The sequence below is a fragment of the Micropterus salmoides genome, unplaced genomic scaffold (assembly GCF_014851395.1).
Source record: "Micropterus salmoides isolate LMB-PRFRI ecotype aquatic unplaced genomic scaffold, ASM1485139v1 Ms_hic_scaffold_7, whole genome shotgun sequence".
NCBI classification, from domain to species: Eukaryota; Metazoa; Chordata; class Actinopteri; order Centrarchiformes; family Centrarchidae; genus Micropterus; species Micropterus salmoides.
Window position 1 is genome coordinate 20,893,383 of NW_024044459.1, and position 24,636 is coordinate 20,918,018.

At 40.8% G+C, this 24,636-nt stretch overlaps 2 protein-coding genes across 12 annotated transcripts in view; both read right to left on the reverse strand.

Annotated features, from left to right (window-relative positions):
• Positions 1–6,876, reverse strand: part of LOC119891224 (aminopeptidase O (putative)) — an 81,863-nt gene extending 74,987 nt beyond the window's left edge. For 3 of the 7 annotated variants that reach the window (XM_038702611.1, XM_038702609.1, XM_038702608.1), the window contains exons 1-5: positions 3,358–5,263; positions 2,826–2,995; positions 1,655–1,910; positions 634–847; positions 6–130 (exon numbers count right to left, since the gene is read on the reverse strand). In XM_038702611.1, the coding sequence (XP_038558539.1) occupies positions 6–130; positions 634–847; positions 1,655–1,910; positions 2,826–2,995; positions 3,358–4,121 (1,529 nt within the window). In that variant the 5' untranslated portion in view covers positions 4,122–5,263. Of the gene's footprint in view, positions 1–5; positions 131–633; positions 848–1,654; positions 1,911–2,825; positions 2,996–3,357; positions 5,264–6,857 lie in introns of those variants that run through there. The other 4 variants (XM_038702604.1, XM_038702606.1, XM_038702605.1 and 1 more) reach the window with 4 other exon arrangements.
• Positions 6,877–7,281: 405 nt separating this feature from the next.
• Positions 7,282–24,636, reverse strand: part of dock8 (dedicator of cytokinesis 8) — a 54,916-nt gene continuing 37,561 nt past the window's right edge. For 4 of the 5 annotated variants that reach the window (XM_038703042.1, XM_038703041.1, XM_038703043.1 and 1 more), the window contains 18 exons: positions 24,047–24,229; positions 23,685–23,811; positions 23,097–23,184; positions 22,887–22,983; positions 22,229–22,363; positions 21,831–21,983; positions 18,949–19,107; positions 18,736–18,836; positions 17,562–17,754; positions 16,794–16,937; positions 15,855–15,986; positions 15,376–15,510; positions 14,821–14,910; positions 13,864–14,100; positions 13,620–13,763; positions 12,378–12,484; positions 10,152–10,322; positions 7,282–9,009 (listed from right to left, as the gene is read on the reverse strand). In XM_038703042.1, the coding sequence (XP_038558970.1) occupies positions 8,958–9,009; positions 10,152–10,322; positions 12,378–12,484; positions 13,620–13,763; positions 13,864–14,100; positions 14,821–14,910; positions 15,376–15,510; positions 15,855–15,986; positions 16,794–16,937; positions 17,562–17,754; positions 18,736–18,836; positions 18,949–19,107; positions 21,831–21,983; positions 22,229–22,363; positions 22,887–22,983; positions 23,097–23,184; positions 23,685–23,811; positions 24,047–24,229 (2,448 nt within the window). In that variant the 3' untranslated portion in view covers positions 7,282–8,957. Of the gene's footprint in view, positions 9,010–10,095; positions 10,323–12,377; positions 12,485–13,619; positions 13,764–13,863; positions 14,101–14,820; positions 14,911–15,375; positions 15,511–15,854; positions 15,987–16,793; positions 16,938–17,561; positions 17,755–18,735; positions 18,837–18,948; positions 19,108–21,830; positions 21,984–22,228; positions 22,364–22,886; positions 22,984–23,096; positions 23,185–23,684; positions 23,812–24,046; positions 24,230–24,636 lie in introns of all 5 variants that reach the window. The other variant, XR_005442433.1, reaches the window with a different exon arrangement.

Below are 24,636 nucleotides of genomic sequence, written 5' to 3' on the forward strand. Positions count from 1 at the left end.
ATTACCTGGCCATGCCCAGACTGGAGAACCCTGCTGGGACGATGAGAACGTCCAGGCGGGGAAAGGGGTGAACCCCCAGAACGGCGTGGGCTGCAGCCAAACATCGAGGTAACAGGTTGAGGACTCCTGTCTGCAAAAGAAAATCAACAAGTTTTACTAAACACCTGACGACTGTACAATTGCAAGTTGTTAGCATATTGATACAGGGCAGGATATACAATAGTTTGTGAGTATATGTATTTGTTCTTCCACATACTTGTGTATATCTATTATAGTTCTATGTGCTGCAGGTCAGAGGATATCTTGAAGTATTCATTCTAAGGCTTTTTGTTCTTGAAGATGTTCCGCACTCATCTAAGAGACATCATCAGCTCATAACTGACTGAACGGGCAAAAGCCATTGACTTAATACTTATACATGCTATTCCACTTAGAAATTCCCATTTAGAGTATGAGGAATGTTTTAAGTAGCCCTTTTGAGAATACAGTCTTGTGCTTTTACCATCTTGCCAAGAGACTGCAGTTGAAAACCGCTGGCATAATGACACAAACATTAACTGACGCTAACTGTCTCTTCTAATCATATAAAATATAATTAGCTCAAATCTCAGTGGCTCTTTGTCAAAACTCCACCTGGGCCTTTGGCAGCAAGCAGACGGGGCCAAACACACGGTGTGGAATCACCCGCTGGGACCCAGCCGACCGCTCAGTAAATCGGCAAGGGTAGTCGCCATGGGAACAAGAGATGCCGTCATCCACCATGCCTGAATAATCAGTTACAGAAAGCCCCTCATCCTCAAGGGAAGAGTAACAGAATGCAGAGTCTAAGCGGGTGGTCTGGTCTCCGCTGTAGCAGATTAAAATGGGGAAGAAAAGTTTAATCCAAGGTTAATAACAATGATTTAATGAATTTTCTTATTTCTTATGAATGTTCACTTTTGGAGTTGGTGAACCAAATGTGGCACAATGTGTCCTGTCTCGCTGTGCAAAGAATGGAATTTAAAGCAGTGGAAATATGGAATATGTATGTCACAAAGGCAAACCACAGTGATCCCAAAAATATCTAGGTGCCGACATGCAATGTCATTCACTCTAAATTCAATATCCAGCACTAACGCTGTCCTCAGCATCAGAACTGTTCCAAGGTTTCGAGTGACTTCCAAGTTTCCTTCCAGCCAGTCGCTGAAAATAAAGGCCTTCCTTGTAGCAGGAGATTCCTGGGGCCTGCAGCAGGCTACAGCTGGGCTGCTGCTGGAGGAAAACCATGATGAGAGGAGGAGGATTACTGGAAACCACTGGCAGACCTGCTAACCTCATGGCCAGTGGAGAGGGAGACCCCAGTCTAACCCTGCCCGGCGCACAGCAACCCAGCCCTCTCCAATGCCCCTGCATGCACTCTAAATCCTTCACTTCTATGCAATTTGCGTCAGCTTTACTTTGTTTTTCTGTCTCCAAAGATAATTTCTGCTGGGCATTGAACCCAATGTACTACAGTGCAAGCTTTAATGTACTTGTCATAAAAAGCTGACCGAGTGTTGCACACCTGCACCCTTTTTGGTATGGCGAAAGGAAAGTTTCACCATGGAATGTTGAAGGGCGAGACCTGGGTTAATAACAGTCTGGAGAGGAGGAGGTCTTACAAGAAGAAAAGCACCTAAAATACCTGCCAGTCTGGTGTGGAGAGCCCTTTACTTCGTCACTGGCAGAGCTTCCAAGTCCAGACACAAGCTCAGTCTCAGCCCATTTCCCAGGTCCAGCCCTGACTTTGGCCCTCTTGCCGCAATCCGTCCTCACCCCTTTTTCCAGTGCTGGGGGAATTTCTGCTGTGACTTGTTGCCAGTGGCCCACTGCCAAGGTGAAGGTGGAGGCGGGCATGGGCATAGTGACATAGTAATTCCAGATTAAGAAACCTGCAGAGAGTAGAGGAAGGAAAAGAAAGACACAATGAAAATATCAAAAGGTAGAGAAGTTTAGAAAACAGACAGAGATCACAGAGAATAATGGAGACAATTTGGACTGAATTGCCACTTAACTATACAGTCTGATGTCGTGTTGATGTTAGACTTTTTCTTTTTTTTGTCCCAACCAATCCATATCTCTCATACCAACATTTCAGATGACACCCCGATAATACAGTGGGCCTAGTGGTCACGAACATCTTTCATGTCAAAGAAATATGTCAATTTAAGAGTTGTCAACTTACAACAACCTGTACAGCTGACTTAATCTTATCCACACTTAAATCAATATTTGTAGCAATTCTCTGCCATTATTTTTCTGGCTCTGACTCAGTAAGATGACGCCATCATTCGTTCAGGCCCAATGACAACAAAATTATTTGTCATACTTTTTCCTGTACCTTGTATGTTTCTCTACAATCCCCTTTTTCATTTTACAAAATAAGTCAAACTTCTTAAATGCATCAGTGCTGTCTTAACAGAAGCTGCTGTGCAAGAACTTTGTGGAAACGCAGTAAAATTTAAAGAAACTGGCAAAGTTTCCCGATTTCCTTATTTAGATCAGGAAATATTTGACCAAATAAGTAAACAAGCCTAAATACATTTATTACTGAACATTCAGTGCCAATTTTTTAAAACTTCAGACTACATTTTCTCAAAATGTGGAGGTCCAATACCCAGCACTACTTACAATTCAGTAAAATGTACTTTTATTATTGAACAAGTCAATTAACAATAAGCCACATGCTTCATGTAAACTGTACAGAACGAAATCCTTTTGAGGCAAATTTGTGACGTGACCTTAAGCTATATTAATAAAATCAACCTGCTACTGGTTGTCACAAAAGGATTTAAATAACAGCTTACGTGTGTCCCCGTCCTCAATAGGTACAGTCTGCTCCTCCCCACTCATCAAAACCACACACTCACTGGGGGCCCGTACTGTTGCCTGCCATGTTGACATGGCAACAGGCGGCTCCTGGCAGGGGAAGAGGGCTCGGTTGTTGATGGGAGAACCGGCAGTGTAAACACACACCCTGGAAGGGTAAACAATGGTAAACTATAAACAACCCTCATTTTAATGCTCAAAGGATCCACCAAACACGCACACACACATTCATGTAAGGCATCCACACACATATACATATACACGTCCACACACATACACATATACACGTAAAGCATCCACACAAAGAACGGAATATAATAGCCTGAGGCGTGTTTTTGTGTATTCATTAATCAGTATTATTCTATTTCAACAAGGCCTGCTCAGAATATTACACTGTAATTCAAGTAGCAAAAACTGCAGCAGATGTGCTGCTGTTTGCCAGTGTTAAAACCTTTAAAGGTGTCAAATCCTACAAAAGCACTGTTACAGAATATGCATCCTGAGACAAACCTGTTGTCCTGGTCTTTGGTCCACTTCACAGAGCCTCCTGTTGGCCTCGTCTCATAGCAGATCCTGAGAGCATGAGGGAACTCCTGAGGTGATACGATCCCCTTCTTCCTCACCTGCAGACTCCAGCGGTCTCTATGAAAATGCAGTGAGCTGCCATCCTGAGCACCAGGGGCACGGCTGCACTGTAAAAACAGCTTGTGCTTCTGCCTCCATTGGCGTGAGGGCAGGGAGATAAGGTTCTGAATAAAGGCTGCTTGTGGGTTAACTGAACTGACCCCTGACCTCTCAGATGCGACCTCTGGTAGGAGTCTGGACACAGAGGTGACATCCACCTCTTCGACCTTTGACACATCGAGGTCACAGCAGTCCAGCACTAACGTGAAATCACCGTCACTGGTGGTTTCCCATGAATGTGAGGATTGACTATTTTCAGTGTCACCTGCATTCTGCGACGCAACCTCAGACAGAGCCTTAAATTCAGCTCGGTCTCCTTCTTTAGCACCAAACATCTTCTCCGTAGAATTCCCAAGTCCATCCTGACTCCCTCCAGCCTCTATAGTCCCAGGTCCAGGTCCAGTGTCATCTTCAGCCTTAGTCCCAACTCCAGAGCAAGGCTCCAGGAACAGAACAACACTACCACTGATGACCTTCCTGTCAAAATGAACAGTCATATCCAGCACATAATGTCTGACAAGTATGTGGTTAGTATTGGCTCGGAGTGGAAGGTCATCTGTGTCGGGGTTTAGGTCCCTGTCTGGCTCCATGTCACACAAATGGCGTCAAAGTTGAACAAAGGAGGGCTAAACCTATGAGGCAGGACCAAAAATAAAGCTTTATTTATTTATCTGTTTTTTTGAGTTATAAACTTTTTATTTATGGTAGGGTAATTGACTGGGTCTGTGTTTATGTAAGTTTCAGACAAAACTACTAGTTGATATTCTATATCTTCCTGTGAGCTGAGGTACTTACTTTAGCCTGTGAATTAAATGTTCTGCCAGTGTACTGTGCTGAAGCCAAATCTGTCAGGGTCTGTATGCTTGATTTAAACTCAAACTTAAATGTCAACTTCGTCTGTTCACACATTCCACAAATGTTTCCAAACAGGAAAACTTCTTAATGATCCCATTTTGATCTAGGTTATTATAGCAGTAAGAGTGAAACACCTTAGCCCAGCGCCAGGAACCACTAACTGTCTGCAGTAGCCTATTTTAAAGCTCTCCTGCTGTATACGAGAGTTTCTGTCTGTCACAATCCTTCCATTTAGTCTGCTTGGGGCATGAAGCGGGCTTGGCAAGACATAGGTGCAATTACCATTTACAGCAGGAAATCCTCAGAGGTTATTAGGTGCAGGAGTATATTCATAAAATTATGAACACACAAAAACAGAGGATACATATCTACATCAACAGGAAAAGCCAGAAAAAGCCATAATATCTCACTCAATGCCTTGGCCAGGTCATTTTTCCGGGGTTTTAGCCTCAAATGTAACTCAACAGCAACAACAAAAATATTTTTAATCTTTATGACCCAGGCTGTATTACAGGCCTTCAAAGAACGGAGGCTACTCGCAATAATATTGCTATATTTTGTTTGAAGTACCGTACCTATACTCAGCAGGCCTGTATGTAGAGAGAGAGAGAGAGAGAGCGCACTGCTCACAGCTACTACTGAATTGTCCCTAGCAAAATTGTAATCAAAATATTTAAATATAAATGTTGTCTGTCAGTGTATTTGCTGTACAAACAGTCCGCCACAAAGCAGTGTGAGAATAACATGACACAGCTGACCGTGATACAGACACCTGTCATTCTCTTTGCTGTCTCTGTCCTCCTCACTCAGAGACACCTCTGCTCTGTTTGGGGCTGTCTCTCTGCTCCAGGATGCTTCCCTCTGAAGGGGCTGTGAGCTGCAGTTTATCAGAGGAGCAGAAGTTAACATTTGTGTAGATGTAGGCTTGTGAGATTTATGTCTGATCAGAATTGTTTTCAGTTTCGGTTTTCTACCTCTGATTATCGCGTACAGTCCCAGACGGGCTCTGATCTAAATGGGGTAGCCTACTACCATATCAGCAGAGCAACAATGCAGGGTAATGCACAGCAGAGGGGCAGGTAGATTTTGTTAAAATATTATGACTTCATTCTCTTTAGATTGCGATTTTATTCTCATAATATTACGACTTTTGTCTCAAAATATTGTCAGAACACAGATAAGTGGGAGAGATTTGTAATGAGCAGAAAGTTTTAAACATGAGCAGAAAACCTGCTGAAACACAGGAGCCATTAACGTCAAGAGGTTTCTAACTGACTGTGCCACATGCTTAAATACTTGAGGCTACTTCAGTCATGCCTGCATGTGTGTTGACTCAGCAAGGATGAAATAAAATGACAACAGGAGAAACATTTCTGACAGCAATACAGAATGCCTGAGAGCCTTACTGCATTATATTGCACTATATTTTTATATTTTGAACTGTCACCTGATTTTTGTGTTTCCTTTTATATACATTAAGACATTTCCTCAATGAACTGGTGCAGAAAAATTAACCAGAATGTTGGAAGTTGTTTAAAGCCCGAATTTTTAAAAGGGTAGGACCCCCAGACCCCCCATTAAAATTATTTGTTTTAATTATTATCAGGTGAAACATGAAAGATTTCTGGGTTGGGCTAAGCCCCCAGTGTTTCAAGAGCCTGGAAACGCCCCTGTCTCACATTACTGTTAGAGGCTGAACAGGTCATCTCTGACCTACATGACCACTCTGGTTCTATCAATGCTCTTGAGTATAGTCAGAGACGTTTTATAGAGCCTATATTTGGTATAGTAAAACTTGTAGACTATGTTCTGTATATCTGCATACTGTTACTATACAATGGAATACCACAAGAGTGGCCCCAGGAGTTTTCAAATGAGCTGATGTTGGTTTAGCGGAGTAAAGACAGAGATTAAATAGATGATGTAACGTACTAAACTATCCTTGTGAAAGTTTAAACTGTGACAGGTCCTTGCAGGCAGAACAGGTAAGCGCTTGTCTGTCATGCAGACCAGAAAGAACGTTACTGTTCCCTTTATCTTTATGCGTTAGCCTTCATCTTTGTGTTTTTATTACAGGCTACAGTGCAAAAGTAGAAACACTTAAGAACTGTAAGTGATGTTTAAGAGCCTTGTCACGCATATTTACACATACTGAAGTCGCATGAGGAGACCTGACTGCTCAGTAGCACGTTCATCAGCACAAAACACGAGTCATCGTGAATTAAAGTTAGCGTTGTTAATTTAACGGTGGCGTGAAGCTAACTAACGTTAACGTTAACGGAGTGACATGAGAGAGTTCACACATCACAAGTCTGTCAATCAAAACTCAACGTCCAAAACTAAGAGCAGCAGTGCCGCCAGAAATCACCAGCTTCACTGCAGCTAACGGTGTATTTAACAACAGCCGTCTACATGCCGCTGGGAATCGCAAAAAACTTACTCGCTTGTTGCCAAAGAAATCTACAACTAACCTGTTTCCGTCATGTCGGCGTCGCGCCGTGATGACGTCGTATAGACGCGACAGCAGCATATTGTAGTTTCCCCTGGATTCTTCCCGCCTTTTAAAATTCCTTTGTAGTTTATCCAATATTTAGGCAGGGTAAAAAAAAAAAAAAAAACACAGACTGTGGGGAAAAAAATTATTGATCAGAAAGAGGTCAAAAAAATATGACTAATAAAATGCATATAGGTAAATTAAATAAATAGCCTAATGGCAGTTACAGAAAACTGTTATTAAGCTTAAAATGTAGATAAACGGATTATATTAATTTTTATTATAATAAAATAATAAACAAATAATACATTTATAATAATAAATTTTGTTAAAGGCCATTTCAATTTCCCCAATTAAGATTAAAGTTTAAAATGAATAACTAAACACAGTGGTGACAAATGTGCATATATTAATAAGTTTTATTCAGGTGCTTCAACAGCATTGTATGCATGACAAGGTAAAATTCCACATTTCCACAACAGGTATGAACATAAAAATAGTTGAACACCAACTTTCAGCAATATATATTGTATGTTTCAAAAAATAGGTATACATTTTAATTCTCAAAATTAATACACACACTGAATAACCTTTTCATCTTATTTATCCATTTCAAAAACAGTTCATAAATAAGAGATGTACCTGGAAACTGAGTGAAAAATGTTTAAATGAGTATTAATAATGTATATAAAAATGTATACCCACTTTTGACACAGAACATTTTCATTACTGAAATACAGTATGAGCTGCAACACCAATGAAATGAGCTGTTTCATGGATGTCAAATAAATTCAGGTTGTCACACTTTAATACTGCAAAGCAGTAGTATATTTTTCTCAACTGGAATGTATTCTGAAATATGGAGAAAACATAATTCACACTTGAGTTTTCAAAATGTTGCATATCTAGTTAAGTGTCTCAGTTACTAAGTAAATAAGGAATTAATTAAATTTGGCACTGTGTGTATCGTAGAAAGCTGTCTATTTACACAGGTACTGAAACAACTGGAACATACACTGACATCGATACAGCACACTCAGTCACTGAATCCTGCTTACTGAATAATAGTTCAAATTAATATCATTATTGCTATTATTCATCTAAAAAATACATTTCCATAAAATAAAATGCAGAATAGTTTTTCATACCTTTGTAAACATCTTTGAAATTATTTGATGAAATACCGCTACTATATACAAAATGTGGATTTAGAGCTAAGCCATCTGTAATTTAGAGCCTCAGATAAGTCTATCTGCCTCCTGTGAAATTACAACAGATAACTCTTAATAAGTTAAACTCTTCTAGGTACTGTATGTCCAACAATAATAAGACAAAAATGGCCTTAAGAGTTAACACAGGAAAGAAATTGTGTCTATTTTTTCTAGTGCACAAATCCATCCATACTCTTGCTGCTCTAACTGGCACATGTCACACATAGACTCCCAGAGTGGAATTTCAAAGGCCCTTTAGCACATAACAGAATCATTTATCATTACTGAGTACAAAGTGACTTCAGTATGGCTTCAACATCTTTAACTCCAGAAATTATCTAAATAACCACTCATCCACTCACACATTTACATACACATACACACAGGACACAAGCATTATTGGCACACATACAGGCTCTGGGTCAGCGAGGACCTCAGAGAGGAACACTAGTCCGCCTCTTTACCAACCCAGAGGAAATGTTTGCAGCATTATTAGGACTTGAAGTTATCTAAAAAAGGAAACCAACAGAGCCAAAGCGTCTGAAGATTTTACAGTGAAATGCTCAGTAAGCTACACATTGCTTGAGATTCCCACTTCCCTATTCTTACGTCCTGTAACAAACAACCATGATCAATCAAAAGTGGACATGTGGCAGATATTATATAACACTGCCAGACTGCTGAAACTGTAAGTCCTCCAACACAAGGTACTCCTCCAGCGCAGAGGGGTGCAATGGTATCACCAGCAGTTCCTTTCCTTGTGTTTCTCCTTTTTTCATCTTTTCTTCTCTTTTCCTCTCAGTTGTGTGCCAGCCTCCCCTTCCTCTCTGTAGCGCTCTCGCTCTCTCAGACGAGCTGTAGCATTCTCAGGAGTTTTCCTCCGGAGCTCTGCGGAAACTTAGACGTTTAAAGGAATCCCTGTGAGAGGGAAAGGATAGCAGGTGAGGAAACAATGACAACAAAACATTACATTTACATTTAGCTGATGCTTTTATACGAAGCAAATTACAATTGCTATATATGTCAGCGGTTGCACACCTCTGGAGCAACTAGGGGTTAAGTGTCTTGCTCAGAGACACATTGGTGGATGTGTCACAGTGGGAATTGAAGCTGGGACTCTCACACCAAAGGCATATGTCTTATCCAATGCCCCATCACCCCCAAAACATAAGATATGATGATGTTGAGGGGGAGGAGTAACAGTCAGGACGCAAGGTAAATGTTTCCATGAGCAAGGCACAAAAATAGGAATTTTCAGTTACTCAGTTACTTGCTCTTTACAACCTGATGCCAGAAGTGCTTCACCGAGGCCTATATATTATACATGGTCATTGCAGCTTGGATTTTGCTTTTGTATTTGAACTAGGCCTATAAAATCGATTATATTGGCCGATATTAGCTTGATGCAGATGTATCTGTATATACACTGTATCAACATATCGGATCTATTAAACTCTCAAATATCAATATTGGTAACTGAGCTCAAAAATACAGTATTGACAAGCCTTTTTTTTGTTTTATTAAAATTGTTATATCATTTTGCTGGTGTTTACATCATACAGGCACACAATGCTTAAGCCTTTGTTAGACATGATGTGAAGTGAACTGCATGCGAATTGATTTTATCAAGAACACACACAGCTGATTTGGGAGGCTCTCTTTACACTGCAGATGCTGAGTGATTTTCAGAAAAATCACAATTTAGGGGAAAGATTTCGCTCATCCCTCAGCATGGACAAAAGATTGCTAAGTACATTGCTATCAAGATGATCACGCCCCATCATGAAAGCACTTTAGTCTCGAGTGTTTACTAATACATGAGTACAATGTGGCCATGGCATTGGTTAAATGTCTGGGTACTGTGGCTGTGGTTCAGCTATCAATATTTGTAGAGGTGACACGTACAGTGTGAATGGATCTCTGCTCAATTGCATTTGTTCTCACTTTCCTTTGGGTTCAGCAATCATACGGAGTGATGAAAAGATCAATGATATGTGGGGTCACCTCAGTCTCTCTTGTCAAAGCAGTATTGGCCTGTTTGACTTGGTGGGTCTGTTTACCGGTTCTCCAGCCGAGGCCTGATGATGGGTTTGTAGAGCTCGGGAATCTTCCTCTCCAGCATGGGCCTCAGGCTCTCTCTCAGGCGGTTGTAGTTCTTCTTCAGCTCCTGCTGGTACTCTTTCTGGTCCAACGTGATCAGGTGCTTATTCTTCTCAACTGCCTCACCACACCTAACAAGGTGAAATCAGTTTTATAATGCATTTTCTGACATTGCATGAGATGAAAAGAGTTGAATGTACTCCTTGACCTTTTTGATGCAATAACCTCAAATTTAAGAACAGCTTCAACAATGATACTACGCAAACCAATCTCGCAGTAATCCCCTCTCTATCCTAAAGACTTCAGAAATGCACTGCACTGTTTCATGCTAACAACGTCCTGTAACTACTTGACATAAATTGGACTGCTTTACATGCCAGAACTTTAAATGAGTTAACCATGTACTTGACTGTAAGGAACTCCTAGATGTCTGTTAGATACTTCCCCAAGTAACTCAGCTAGAATGTGAGCAGGGGTAAAATGTCTAATCACAAATGACAAACAAATAAAAATCCTATTCTCCCTTACATGCTGCAACAGAGAAAATGCCTTATAGTAAAGGAGGGCACCACAAGATCTGAGCTGAACTATGAGCAGAGGGCAGGAATGGGGTTTCCCTTTAGTCCTTTGTCATGACATGTATAATGGCAAACATACAGAGCAGACTGCAGGAAATCAGAAAGACTGGGATGATTGCTAACACATGTCTGAATTCATCTCTTAGCTTTTAATGAGGGTAACATGCAAACTGCAATGCTGTGTATACAGTAAATACTCAGGGCAATGTGCATTAAGGGCAGTTCACAAGAGTAAAGCCGTAGAATCCATAAAATCCAACTACTCATGTGCAGCTCTCTATATGAATGCTTGTTTGTGTGTTTTTGTATCTGCAACTGAACTAGGACTGGAACTTGTTGTCCAAATTAATGATTCCAGGCTAATCATAATTAAAAGTCAACAACGAATGGAGTTTTGTGTGATACAATGCTGCAGTACAACACAGTTCATTATTAAGAATATTATTACTAATCTTGATGGAGCTATATCAGGTGGACCTACCCAGAACATTACAGTGCATCTGTTCACTGCAATGAGTATGTCGATAAAAAGCAGTATTTACAAATGAGTTTCACAGCAAATGACATGTTTGGGTGAGAGGCCTGAGACATACTGTATGTGGTGGGAGAGATTTCATTCAGTGGGGGAAAGATGACCAACTTAGAAAACATTGTTGCTGTTTTACAATGCCAAGAAGACTGGCATACAAAGGGTTTGGCGCCAGCTTTCCTGGATTTACGATAGAAAATAAACCTTTCTGAAATTACAGTAAATATTTGCCAACCTGCTTGTAGCAATCAAGGCAGCTTGAATGTGACATGAGGGTTAGAAAATGAAAAGAACCTTTTGGAAGCAATGGCACATGCAAGATGAAAGTACACACACACAAACACACGCACGCACACAGACACACACACACACACACACACACACACACACACACCTGTGTCTCCCGCACAACATCAGCATATCCTCAGACACATTGCTGTGGGTAATGTGGTTTAAATTATGTTCTGAATATTCAAAATATAATGAAACTCTCACAATAAACCTTTGCAATTGGACGAGAAGAAAACCATAGTGATATTATGAGTAAAAATATCTTCCACTGTCACATGGCAAATGAAAAATATATCCCCTGTCACAATGGGTTATAATATTTCACATTCCTCTTACTGTACCATTCTTTAACTGCCATCTGGTATGCAATTGGGTGGATATTATCACTTCCATCACTGCATCTTGAGTGACACTCTGCTTAAACAGCAGGAAATATAGTGCTTTTTTAAATCTTCCTACACTGCCACCAATATGGTGTATACATAGAGCATCCTGGAGAAGACTTACTCTTTCTAAGTCTCACAAAGATACAGAATATTCAGTACTCTGAAATCTCTTTAAGTATTGTTCTGTACATCCACCTACTGAATCAGTGCCAGTCACTGGTAACGACAAAGAGAAGCAAAAATGCTAAAATCAAGTAAAATAGTTGGTGAACCCCTCTAGGTTTATGCCTCACCATGAAAGTTCTTGTATTTGGGGATTTTTTAGTTGAGTTTTTTCATAATTTTGCATGACTTTAGTGAAATGTGTTGTCACTAGGTGGCATTTCTTTGATCGTAACTTACCTCATTATAAACTCTTTGAAACACAGGCGCAGCTTATTGTGGTGACGGAAGAGCTTCGGGTCCGCTGGGATCTCATTCAGGAAGACCTGGGCCACCTCCAATGGGCCCTACAACGGGTGGGGGGGCGGAGAGAGGAGGAAAGGGACAGAAACAAAGAGACAGAGTTAGAGAGACTAAGAAAGAGAAAGCAAAAACAGAACACAGGAAGGAAAGAGAGGAGGTAAGAGAGGAAACATTTGAGAGCATATGAACAAAAGGAGGGATGAGAATTCCTCTCATTCAGACGGGGAGGAATGACTTCCTAACTGAATGCCTAATGCAGCTATGGGCTGAGATGCTGAACTAGAACATGAGGAAGATATCAGATCAGAGAAGGAACCATGATTAGCCTCCTGCATGGCTAATGTCACCGCTAACCCTGCATACACCCACCATTTGGCTCCCATTTGCCCAGTATGAGATCTTGTTATCCTAACTTATATTCATCATAAAACCACAGTACGCTCGCACAGCGTCTGCATCACGACAGGCACAGTTAAACAGCCCTGATTAGCATCATAAACGCATTGGGCCTGGGCCTCAGTTCTTGGTCTGAGCTGTGGACCCACACACAGAAACCCAGCCTCCTGTGCTGATTAGAGTCAAGAGTTGTATGCTTATGGAGCTGCTGAGCATTAGCGTTATGTATACAACCATCAGGTCGGAGCAAGGGACCTGTCAGATTAGACGCTGGAAGATAAAGCATAGGGGGAGGGAGCAGAGACGCTGTAGCTAGCTTCATCATTACTCCAACATTCACCATGCTGGCAGGACCTGGAAGCTATCAGATCAAAGAGATCTCCGGTTCAGCATGCCGTGCAGCACAGACATGAAAGGAAGAGGGGCGATGAATTGACGTTTTAACTAAATCAGGGGAAAAGCAAAGGAAGGATTAGGGTTATGGATGGGGTGAAGGCTTTGATGTGTGATCACTGTCATGTCTCCCACCTGCACTCTGTAACTACAATGGAAACTGTAAATGTGATAAGATAAATTGAGGTAAATTATTCCAGTTTATTTTCCCCAGCACATTAAGAAGGAACACTCAGGGAGAATAAAGGGCTATGTATGATACAAAGAGCAATCATTTTGGGAACAGCCAACATTTAGTTAAGCATGAAGTAAGTGATCATTTTAAGCTATAATAGGTGCAGACAGTCGTGTAAAATATAAGCAGTGCCTTCATTCATGCAATGCTCGTACCTGGTTAACTGTGGCTCCCACAGAGCCTTGTAGAAGCATCTGTAACATCTTTGCATCAGGCTTTTCTCTATGTGTGGCAACTGCTAGCTCTCTAGTCTTCTTCTGCATGTCCTCTATGGCGACTTCAATAGGAGTCAGATCGAACTAGAAACAAAAAAAGAGGTAATATTGTACCAAAAAAAAAAGAAAAAGAAAAGAGTCTTAAAAGCCGCTGGATGTTCTGCACCATGACTTGGGAGCTTACCTCCTCTTTCTGGATGACATTGATGCGGGTCTTGACGTAGGGGAAGGCATGCATAGTGGTGAGGATGGTCTTCCTCTTGTACTGCTCGTTGAGTTCACCCCTCGGCCTCCCGCTCTTGGTGAAGGGCGTGGTGTACATGAAGCGGCGCAGGTTGAAGTTCTTCTCAAAGTTTGTCAGCCGGTCTTTCATCTCATAGTCATCAAAGAAGGGCTCCACATATGTGATCTGGATATATACCTGGAGAGGAGTGGCGTTTACTATTTACAGGCAGTTTTTCGATATTTGCAACATAACAGACACACATTACATACATTAGGAAATACAGTAAATCCTCTCCACCCCCTCCTCATGCTCTTTTGATTAAAGCTGTTTTAAACTGCATAAAGTTGGAAAAATATTAACACACATTTAAAGGGTCTATAAACAAATGTGATATGAAACACCTTCTTTTAATAAGTTAAGCCACTACATTTCCCTGCAGGAGGACTAAGAAATACTATATTGTCTGATCTTCTGATCTAGTTGACCCTTAAACAATTAATAAAAAAAAATGTTTATAAGATGATGAGCATTTATAATGGTTTCCTTACGTGTCATACATTTTCTGCTTGTTAATGTGAATATAATTAATTTGCATATTATGTGGTTGCTGTAAGCTCTAACTTCACATATTACACACACACACACACACACACACACACACACACACACACACACACACACACACGTATATTTCTCCATTGTTACTTATAATACCATAATCCACACCTTTGCTTCATCCCTACTACTTAACATACTCAATACACTACCATTTGGTGTTAGACTAAAAACCAAAATCTTCTTATTTATTAAAATTATTTATTAAAAATGTCCTTAGTAACATTTAAACAACCACATTCTTTTAGTACAGTACAGACAGACATGCGCACCAATCAGTGGTGTGACATTATCACCTACTTTGCTGGGGTTGAGTTGTTTTCTGTCCACTGGTGTAGAGTCCTTGATCATCACCAACGTGTCCTCTCCAAAACACTGACTGTAGAAGTTCTAGGAGTTGGGGGGTGGGGGTGGGGTAGTTAGTATACCGTATTGTTCATAATACAGTCAATGCAGTCATGATTTTTATGCAAATTAACATATTTAGCTGCCATTCAGTGCTATCCATCTTACAATAAAATGTTTAAAGAACCCTTGAAAGCATGAAATAACTTGAATTTCACTCAGCAACTGATTGACTTATTTGATTCAAGACTGAGGCTGACACTACCTAACCCTCTTCATGACGTTATTTCTCTATAAGCATGTAAATTAATGCCAAGTTGTCCAAGCTCTCTAAAACCTCACTAAAAACAGATGGATGATTGGGAGTTTTGCCCCCAGTCAGTCAAAGTCTCTCAGTCATAATCAGATTCCAACAGTCCAGCCAGGCGCCATTTTCCCTTTTTCACTCCAACTCAAACACACATTAGTTCACAACGTGCGCACGCACGCACACACACACTTCTCCTGTACCTCTAGCCTGTGTGATATCTCAGGCAGATGTGTGATCCCTGGCTCCTTGTAAATGAATTCCCGTTCGTCCAGGTCGCCGAACTTAGCCCCATAAAAACCCACCCGGAAATAGGTTCCAAACATCCTCTTATGGCCCTGAAGGAAACAAAGAAGATTTTATATTAGTCTAATCAGTATAACATACGAAACATATTCTTTCTCATTATGGTCATTCCTTTTATGGGGATATTTGTTGTGAAGAGCACTTTGGTAAACACAATTTCGCAAATAAATACGGTTATTTCTCTTTTATTATCCAAAATCATTTTAAAAGAAACAGATTCTACGTACTTAAGAAATACTGAAAAAAGACATTGCTTTTCCATTCTGCAGAAGGTCTTTGTACGTGATGTACCACAGTATCTTACTGTCTTTCTTATTTCTACTTTAAACATAATTGAATAAATGAAGCAGCCCCTACAGTGCCATATGGTTATTACCTTCTGAATGATGTTATCAAATGCTCTGTGTAGTTTGTCATGAGTTGATGCCAGTTTTCTGAAATCTCTGTGAGCCTCCAGGATTGGAATGATGATCTTGTAGACCTCATTCACTGCCTCGAAGAGACCACCCTGATGAGACAGCCATCACTGTTAGCATATACCACATACAGTATATATGCATAGGGAATATTTGCATTTAACGCACACAATATAAAACCAAATGTTCTATGTTCAGAATAAACACAATACAGTCGCAGGAAAAAAGTATGTGAACCCTTTGGAATAACCTGGATTTCTACATAAATTGGTCATAAAATGTGATCTGATCTTCATCTAAGTCACAACAACAGACAGAAACAGTCTGCTTAAACTAATACCACACAAACAATTATATGTTTTCATGTTTTTATTGAACACACAGTGTAAACATTCAAAGGAATTTTGGACCATTCCTCTTTACAAAACTGTTTTCCGTTGTGAATCGCTCTTTTTGAGGTCATGCCAAAGCATCTCAAGCTCAGTCAGGTCAGTACTCTGATTGGGCGACTCTAGAAGGCGTATTTTCTTCTGCTGAAGCTATTCTGTTGTTGATTTACCTTTGTGCTTATGCACTGCGTGTGTTCAATAAAAACATATAATTGTTTGTGTGGTATAAGTTTAAGCAGACTGTTTGTCTGTTGTTGTGATTTAGATGAATTCCATTTATAATCTTTATAGCATACCATTATTTTTACAGTTGCAGATAAAAAAAAATAAAAAAAATCAACATTCTGTGCTATGTACTATATTTATTTTTCCACTTTTCCAGTGTGAACACACTACATACTCAAAACTTGCTAAGAATTAGTATGAAGTATGCATTTGGGATACAGCTACAGGTTTGTATGTGAACACTACAAATAAATATTAAATAGCAGTGCAGCTTCATTGTCTCACATTGCTGAAGAGCTCAGCAGCCTGTTCAAGCAATCCCACCAGGCCGCTCTCAGTGAAGTAGCGTCCCGAACACACCCCATCCTCGTCGGGGGACAGGATGTCATCTGACACTGCCGACTCCTCCAGCACGTTGGGGGAGATGTTCTGTAGAGAAAAATCAACCAGCTAATCAATCAATTAACCCCCTTAATCAAATAATCAATCACATAGCTGGCTTAGGGAGATGTCCTACTGTGGGAAATGGAACTAATTTGGACCATCCAATCAATGACCTGCTGACTGCTGCAGGTCAGAGTGTCCTGCACCAAAGCGCCACAGATTTCCTGTCTGTGACACAGCTCATCGATAACAGCGTCTTCATAGTTACTGCTTTAACTGTTTGTTTTCAGTTCAAGGAAACAGTCTGTTCACATGTTCCCACAGGAGCACGTTTGCATTTCCGCCCCCCACCTCCAACTTCAAAGATGTTGTGTTAAGCAGTGCTACTAAGGGACCATATTTATATGTTGACGTTATGAGTGTACAGCTCCCCCCTCTGGGCACACACAGCCAAATTTGGGAATAATCCGTAGGGAGACGTGTGATGTGGTGTGTTGTGCAAGGGAGGTTTTGCCTCCGTTCAACAAAACAACCAACAGTCACAACAAACAAACGATGAATGCTTATTATTTTGAGTGGCTGTAATTGTTCCCTCCTTTCAGTCTGAACATGTGTTTATTATTAGTTCCTTGCTAATTTGAGTGTTATATCAGTATTTTTGTTCCCTACCTGGAAGGTGACGCTGCCAACAGGCAGATACTTGTGATCCTCCAGCATGCTGAGATACTCGGCCACCAGGGCAGCGGCGTGGACCAGACACATAGCCGACTCAGTGAAACACTTCCTGTTGTTGTGCTTTTCTGCCATGTTCTGCAGCCAGGTCAGACGGAGGTCAGGAGACGTCTGGTAGCCCTTCGCTATCCTGAGGAGGGAAGGAGAAGGAGGGTTTTGTTGTGTTTTTTCTTCTTTGCACACAAATGCGATAGATAGATAGATAGATAGATAGATAGATAGATAGATGGATAGATAGATAGATAGATAGATAGATAGATAGATAGATAGATAGATAGATAGATAGATAGATAGATAGATAGATAGATAGATAGATAGATAGATAGATAGATAGATAGATAGATAGATAGATAGAGCGTGCGTGGCAGAGATTTAAGTATTTGGGTTGCTTAGTGTTTTTATGAACAACAAAAAATATGGATAATGTTTTCCTGTTCATGGAATGCATGCATAATCATTAGGCTAACAGCATGGGAATACATCTAAATCACCCTAAAGCATGTGAGTCACTAAACTATGCTTACAAATGAATTCAAGCATCTGGAGACCAAATGTATTGTGAATCAATGACCTGTGTGTTTGTGAGCTTGGAGGTGAACGTCAGGGTGAGTCTAGGTAAGTGTGCAACGCTAACAGGTCATTCTGTGCAGCCGTCAAACACTCACCAGGTGACTGGGATCACAACCCAAACAGAAAGGTGCATGATAAATGACATGTGTAAGTGACATTAGAGCATGTTGCGGTGAAGTGCCTAAATCAACATACAGCACATGTATGCTCTCTTTGTCTCAGTGTTTCCCCTTCGTGTTCTCACACACACCCGTATATATACACGCACACACATGCATACACACATTTTGCATTTGCATATACACAAAGCCAGGACAGAAAACTAAACTGCTACCACATGGTTACCATAGTGAGGGCATCAAATAGAAGAAAAACAGCCCCGACCACAGAGAAATAGGAACCAGCAGCGCAAAATAGAGAGAAGCCACAGGGTGGTGAGAGAGGAGAAGACAGAGGAGAGAGTGACATATTAAGAGACAGACACTAAAGATGAAAAAAGACGAGGAGACAGTGTTTACAGATGACGCTTTGTGTTTCTCACCTGTACATGAGGTCCATGAGCATCTCGGGATCTTCCTGGAACTCCCTCATCTTCACCGTGTCTGACAAAATACTGTTAAGGTTTCTTAGAAGCTCATCCACCTGAAAATACAGACAAGACACAAGAGGCAGGCATGAGGACACAATACGATCAGTATCATCAGTTTAATACAGTAGTAGCGGTGTGTGTGTCATTGTGTGCATTATTTTCTACCTGTGAGGGCAGCTGAGTGTTCTGCATCTCCGTGTCCTCCTCCGCGTAGGCCAGGATGGTGCGGAGTGAGCGTCGTAAGTATTCCTCCTGGAAGTCTGAGGACTTGCCCACCAGCGAGGCCAGAGACATGGTGACCTGCATTTTCACTCTTGAGAAGTTCTGACAAAGACAGAGGGGCCCGCAGAGAATGTCAGTGTTTAACATTTTGCAGTGTTTATCATACAGTAAGACAAGATGCTCAATGCATTTGTGAAATTTCAACTTCCTTTTCCCTTTTGATAATTTCCTTACAAGCTTAAGAACAAATTTATAGATTTTAAAGGATAGACAAGGCATACTAACATAACAGACAAATGCAGCTAGCAGGAATGGAAACATTCCTTCTTCTGGTCCTGTTTGACTAGATTTGGCCTCTAAATTGCTTAGTTGCCATAAAAACTTCCAATAATGGCCAGGGCATGTACTCACTTCAACAAAAGAGGCTCTTTATTAGAGACAGGCCATTATGTTTGTTTGTCAGTTCCAAAACACACTATGTGATTCAGATTTCATAGTCTTTAAAAATGTTCTACTCTAGGGACATTGGGACAGCAGGGTACCAAAACATTAAAAACATAATAATAAGCCAAAACAAAAGCTACTGTCATGTATGGAATGAAAAGCAGCTGCAATGCCGTATGAGAATCACGCAGGAGAGTTATATTTGCGTAATGAGTGTAAAAGCTTTTATGCCAGTATTGGTATGCATAAAAGATAGACAAACACATCCGCACGCTTGGAACACTTGTTTTTTGGTAATATCATTTGGGGATTTTGTTTTATTGATATTTACTGTACTGTATTTAATTTCTGGTAATTCAACCTTTAACCTGCCCTTCATGTTCCCTACTGAGACAATAACAAATCACCATAAAGTATATATAAATTGAAAATTTAAATGCTTACACACTGTACTTGGTTGTGTGTATGCAATAGTTAGATCTGTAAAGAGGATGCTCTAACTTCTTTTCCAAGTCGTGCAGTATGGTGTCTTCGGAAACACTTTGCTTGTGCCATGTTCATTTTATTTATGTATCGCCACTTGACAGCACACAGAAAACGAGAGCTACAACAGATGCATCATTATTTTGTTGTATGTGAAAAAAGGTAATAAGCAATGCTAAAATTGGTGAGCTGTTTTCTCTCCTCAAGTTGTGTCCCTTGTTCCCTCCCTTTCCTTGTCTCTCCATCCTTCACACTACCTGTCCCAAGATAACAGGCCTGACAAACACCCCTCCATCCTATGCAGTGTGGGCTTTGTGTGTGTGTGTACGTGTGTGAGAGAGAGTGTGCTCGTGTATGTGTCCCATCTATCTCCAGCATGACCAGCTAAGCGGGAAATGATCTCCCATTAGCAGAGACATAATCACCCATGGATCATCTCTACGGCCCCATTCTGTTCAACTGAGCATGGAGCCAGAGACTAACCACCCATCACTGCCCTCTAACTCATTGTGTACGTGTGTGTGCGTACTTGTGTGTGCGTACTTGTGTGTGCGTACGCGTACGTGTGTGTGTGTGCGTGCGCGCTAAGAAGTAGCCTAAATGATCGCTTTAGTCAACACATGACCCTCTTTGTCTTTCACTCTCTCTCTCTTTCTCATCTGGCCCTTTTCCTCTAGTTGCCTTTCCAACCTTTTCCATAACTGGACATGTTTTTAACCACCGGTATCTGTTTTTAGTGATTTGTTCCATTTCTGGGGAGAAAAAAGCCTGGTATTTTTTTCTCTTTTTATTACCACAATCTAAAATGAAAGTAAATGATGGAGAGGGGGAAAAAGTGTGTGTGACAGACAGAGAGCAAGACGAGGGCGGGTGAAGGGATAAAAACATAAACACAGGAAGAGGTGGAGAGTAAGAGTAATGAATGAGTCATACGGCTGCTACGCTAATTGAGATCACAGTTCCCTCTGTATACAGCACATAAACAAACATACACTGGGACACGCAGATGGGAAATACTCTCTTTGAACTGGAGATACTATATGTGCATGTGTAAGTGTGATCTGCAGACTGGTGTCTGACTTTCATTAAAGAATACAGACCGTAAACACAGGAAATATCGACTGCAACAGCAGTTTTCGAACTAGCAGAGAAAATACTCTATTCTTAAACCTCCCTTCCTTCAGGTCTGTCTCAGTCTTGTCCTTTTTTTTTTTATCTCCCTCCATCACTGCTTCTTTATCTTGATTTCCTCCTTTCCACCCCTTTCACATTCTCCCTGCCCTTGAGACACATATACTAAACACACTCACACATATAGTATATACTGGAACACCCACACACACACATACACATAGAGGTCTGGCTGTCATTAGTTAAAGAGGGGTAGGAACATGGAGAGGCAGACAGTGACATATCTCTCTGCTCCCTACTCAGAGACACATCCTTCAGCAGAAACTTTCTGCAGCACGCTCAAAATAGACATGGAAAAGACATTAAAGGCAAGCAGGAGAGGAAAAGTGGAGAAGATAGGGATAGGGATGTGTGTGACTCTCCGCTTCTATGCGTGTTCATGAGAACATGCATCAAAAGCAACTCTGAACTCTCGTGTGCACTTAAATTCAATTTAGTCTGACATAAATGCAATTTCGTCTGCAAGCTTGGATGTTAGATAAGGTTTTATCTGACAGAAAGGTAACACATGCCTGACATTTGCTTTGTGTGGGTGTTTCTATGTGTGTGTGCATCCTTTTTATTATTAAACCTTTATTTAACCAGGAAATGCTTGTTGAGATTTAAAATCTCTTTTCCAAGAGTGTCCTGGCCGAGACCATAAGAACCCATTGGAACATATACACAGGATCATCTTCTGAGTGTGATGTTTTTGTGTGTGTGCTTACACTGGCATTGCTGTAGCTATATCTCATGATGAGATAGAGGGTGGCACAGGCCTGGCTCCTGTTCTCATCGACAGGGCTGCTGCAGTACTGAAGCATCTTCTGGCACAGGTCTGCACACTGCTCCGCCTCCTCCTCAAACAACAGGTCCCCAAACTGCACAAAAACACACACACATACAGACAAATGAAACCAGACACACAAGGTGGTTGGTAAAGACAGACATGCACGCAGGCATGTATAGACAAATAATTCAGGCTTGCTTCAGCAGTTTGCCTTCCCCAAAAGGAATATTTAATTTAGACACAACTAGTGTTTATGTATACACACCCACCCATACACTTGCTCCTGAATCGTGTATGCAACCACACACACACACACACACACCATAATAAAATTACCTTGACAACAAGCGCTCTAAGTGTGCTGAAGGTGTGAGAGAGGAAAGTGGTACTCTGGTTGCAGGTGAGAGAGTGGAGCAACACCTTCAACACCCCGCCAACCACGCTGTCCTTACACTCAGTCAATGGCACTGCCTAGACAGGAGACAAATGACAAAATTACCAAATCATATGGAGACAAATGTTAACACCTGTGGATACACTGGAGTGCAAAACTACATTGAGAAATCTGTACAACAGCAGTGGTTAAATATGCAGTTTTCACAGATAAGTTTAAAGCTAAGACTAAAATATGTCATGGGTTGCATATTTTGCCATCTTTTTGTTCAACACATTGCGTACGGTGTTCATTCTCAGCCATTAAAAACATTTACCTTTACATTCAACCTCTTCTATGTTTTATAGTGATTCACTGAGTGATAACACTGCAAAAGTATACTGTTCAAATACCTAATCAGGAACTTTGTTGGTGTTTTAATTATTTAACTGTTTTTAAGGGCTTGCAGATGTAAAAGAATCTCTTGTTGACTCTCAGATCTGTCTGAAGATGCAAATTATATTGCATATTGATTTGGAAAACCTTATGCTAAATGCCAGATTGTCAAAAGGACTACATTATATTTTTCATGTGTTCATGTTCTGTAGAGAGTGTTCTGACCTGTACAATGGTTTCCAGCAGGTCCAGCACTATGAGGTTAGCCTCTGTGGCTAAGTTTCCACTAATCAGAGCCTCCTGGTCCAACTCTGCTTTAGTCCTGATGGAAGGCAGTGAGAGACAGATATTTAGAGAGGAATGAAAGCAATAAACGATCTAAAGAAAGAAAGAAGAGACGCTGTGAAAACTGGACGGCAGACGTGCAAAACGTACTTATCCTGTTTGTCATTGGTCTGTCTCCACTGAGTGAGGTCTTTCCTCCATCGTAGGTTTTCTCTTTGGCCCATGGTCCTATCCATTCCTGTGAGGAATTCAAAGGCAGATAATCACTTCAAGAAAACAGCTAGTGAGAAACTACTATGCAGACTCGGTACAGATTATGTGTAGGAATCCAAGCAGTCTAAAAGATGAATTCACATCATGTTTTATGACAAAAAGTTTATTGCAGTGCAAGAAGAAAATGAGATGATTTGTGTGAACATTTGCTGATAATAATTAAGCAATTAATTGCTGTATTTCTTTCACAATAATCCAACATTTACTTAGTCTCCAAATACACCAAAGTATACCCATGTTTCAAACACTGCTTAACACAGAACAGACATACTTCATAGGGAGACTGAGAGTCCCTAAGCATGGACTGTGTAACCTGAAATTGGTTCTTGCAGTGACTTGCTGACCACACATTTATAAAATATGAAAGTTTTGGAGGTGGTTCATGTCCAAAACTTTGAAATCTTGCAGAAAATGCAGACTTAAATTTGACAGACAAGCAATTCCAAGCACAAACAGATACGCTACCTCCAACTCGTTTCATCATTTCCCCACGGGCTCCCGTTCCTCTCAAGAGGGCTTCTTCCAGCTGCATCTTGGCCTGATGAGATTTCTGTAAGGCCTGGGTGCTCACTTTGTCAGTGCTCTGCTTACCCTACAAACACACAAAAACACATATTTACCTGGTACAAGCACAAAGCACATACAGTTTTTAATATTTTTTTTATTTATCCTTAAGTTCTGTATGATAAACACACATGCATACAAGATGAACAAATACACAGCCATCCCTACTGCAAAGTAAGTCCCTGTATTTATATAAATGTGAACTGAATTTAAATGACTGATGCAAAAGAGTACAACACAAGTCAATACATGAGCAAACTGACCCTATACTCAAAGCAGGACACACAGATAGTGAGGAGCTCCAGCAGCTTGTTGAGCTGCGAGGGAGGCATTTCTATAGTCCAGCGCTGAATCAGATTCCTATCAGCGTTCTTCATCACCCACAGAAAACACACCAACAGGTGGCGACTGGTGTCTGCTGCCAGGGTGGCTATGGATTTACCTTGCTGGGGAGAGGAGAGAGACAGATATGCAGTATGATACAGTGCACTGTAGCTCTAACTGAATAGAAAGAGCACCTGAAATCACTCAGACACATACACACAAACATGCATCTGCTGTACATGTACCTAAACTGAGAAATAACCTACCAGAAAATAAATCAAAGTGATGCATCCTAAACAGGATTCCAGTGTGGTACAAAGGTTAAAAAATATTTTCTGTGTAGGAGTCCTTAATTATATGTAATGTCCAGTATATTACAACACAACAGATAGCAAGGGAAATGCTTTGATGCAAAAGACCTCCAAGCACAATGACTTTTTTAACGCTTATCAGTGGTAGTCTCCTGCTCTACCCTTTGAGTTATACAGTGTATATAACAAGAGAATCGAACAAACTAACAAGCTTCTTT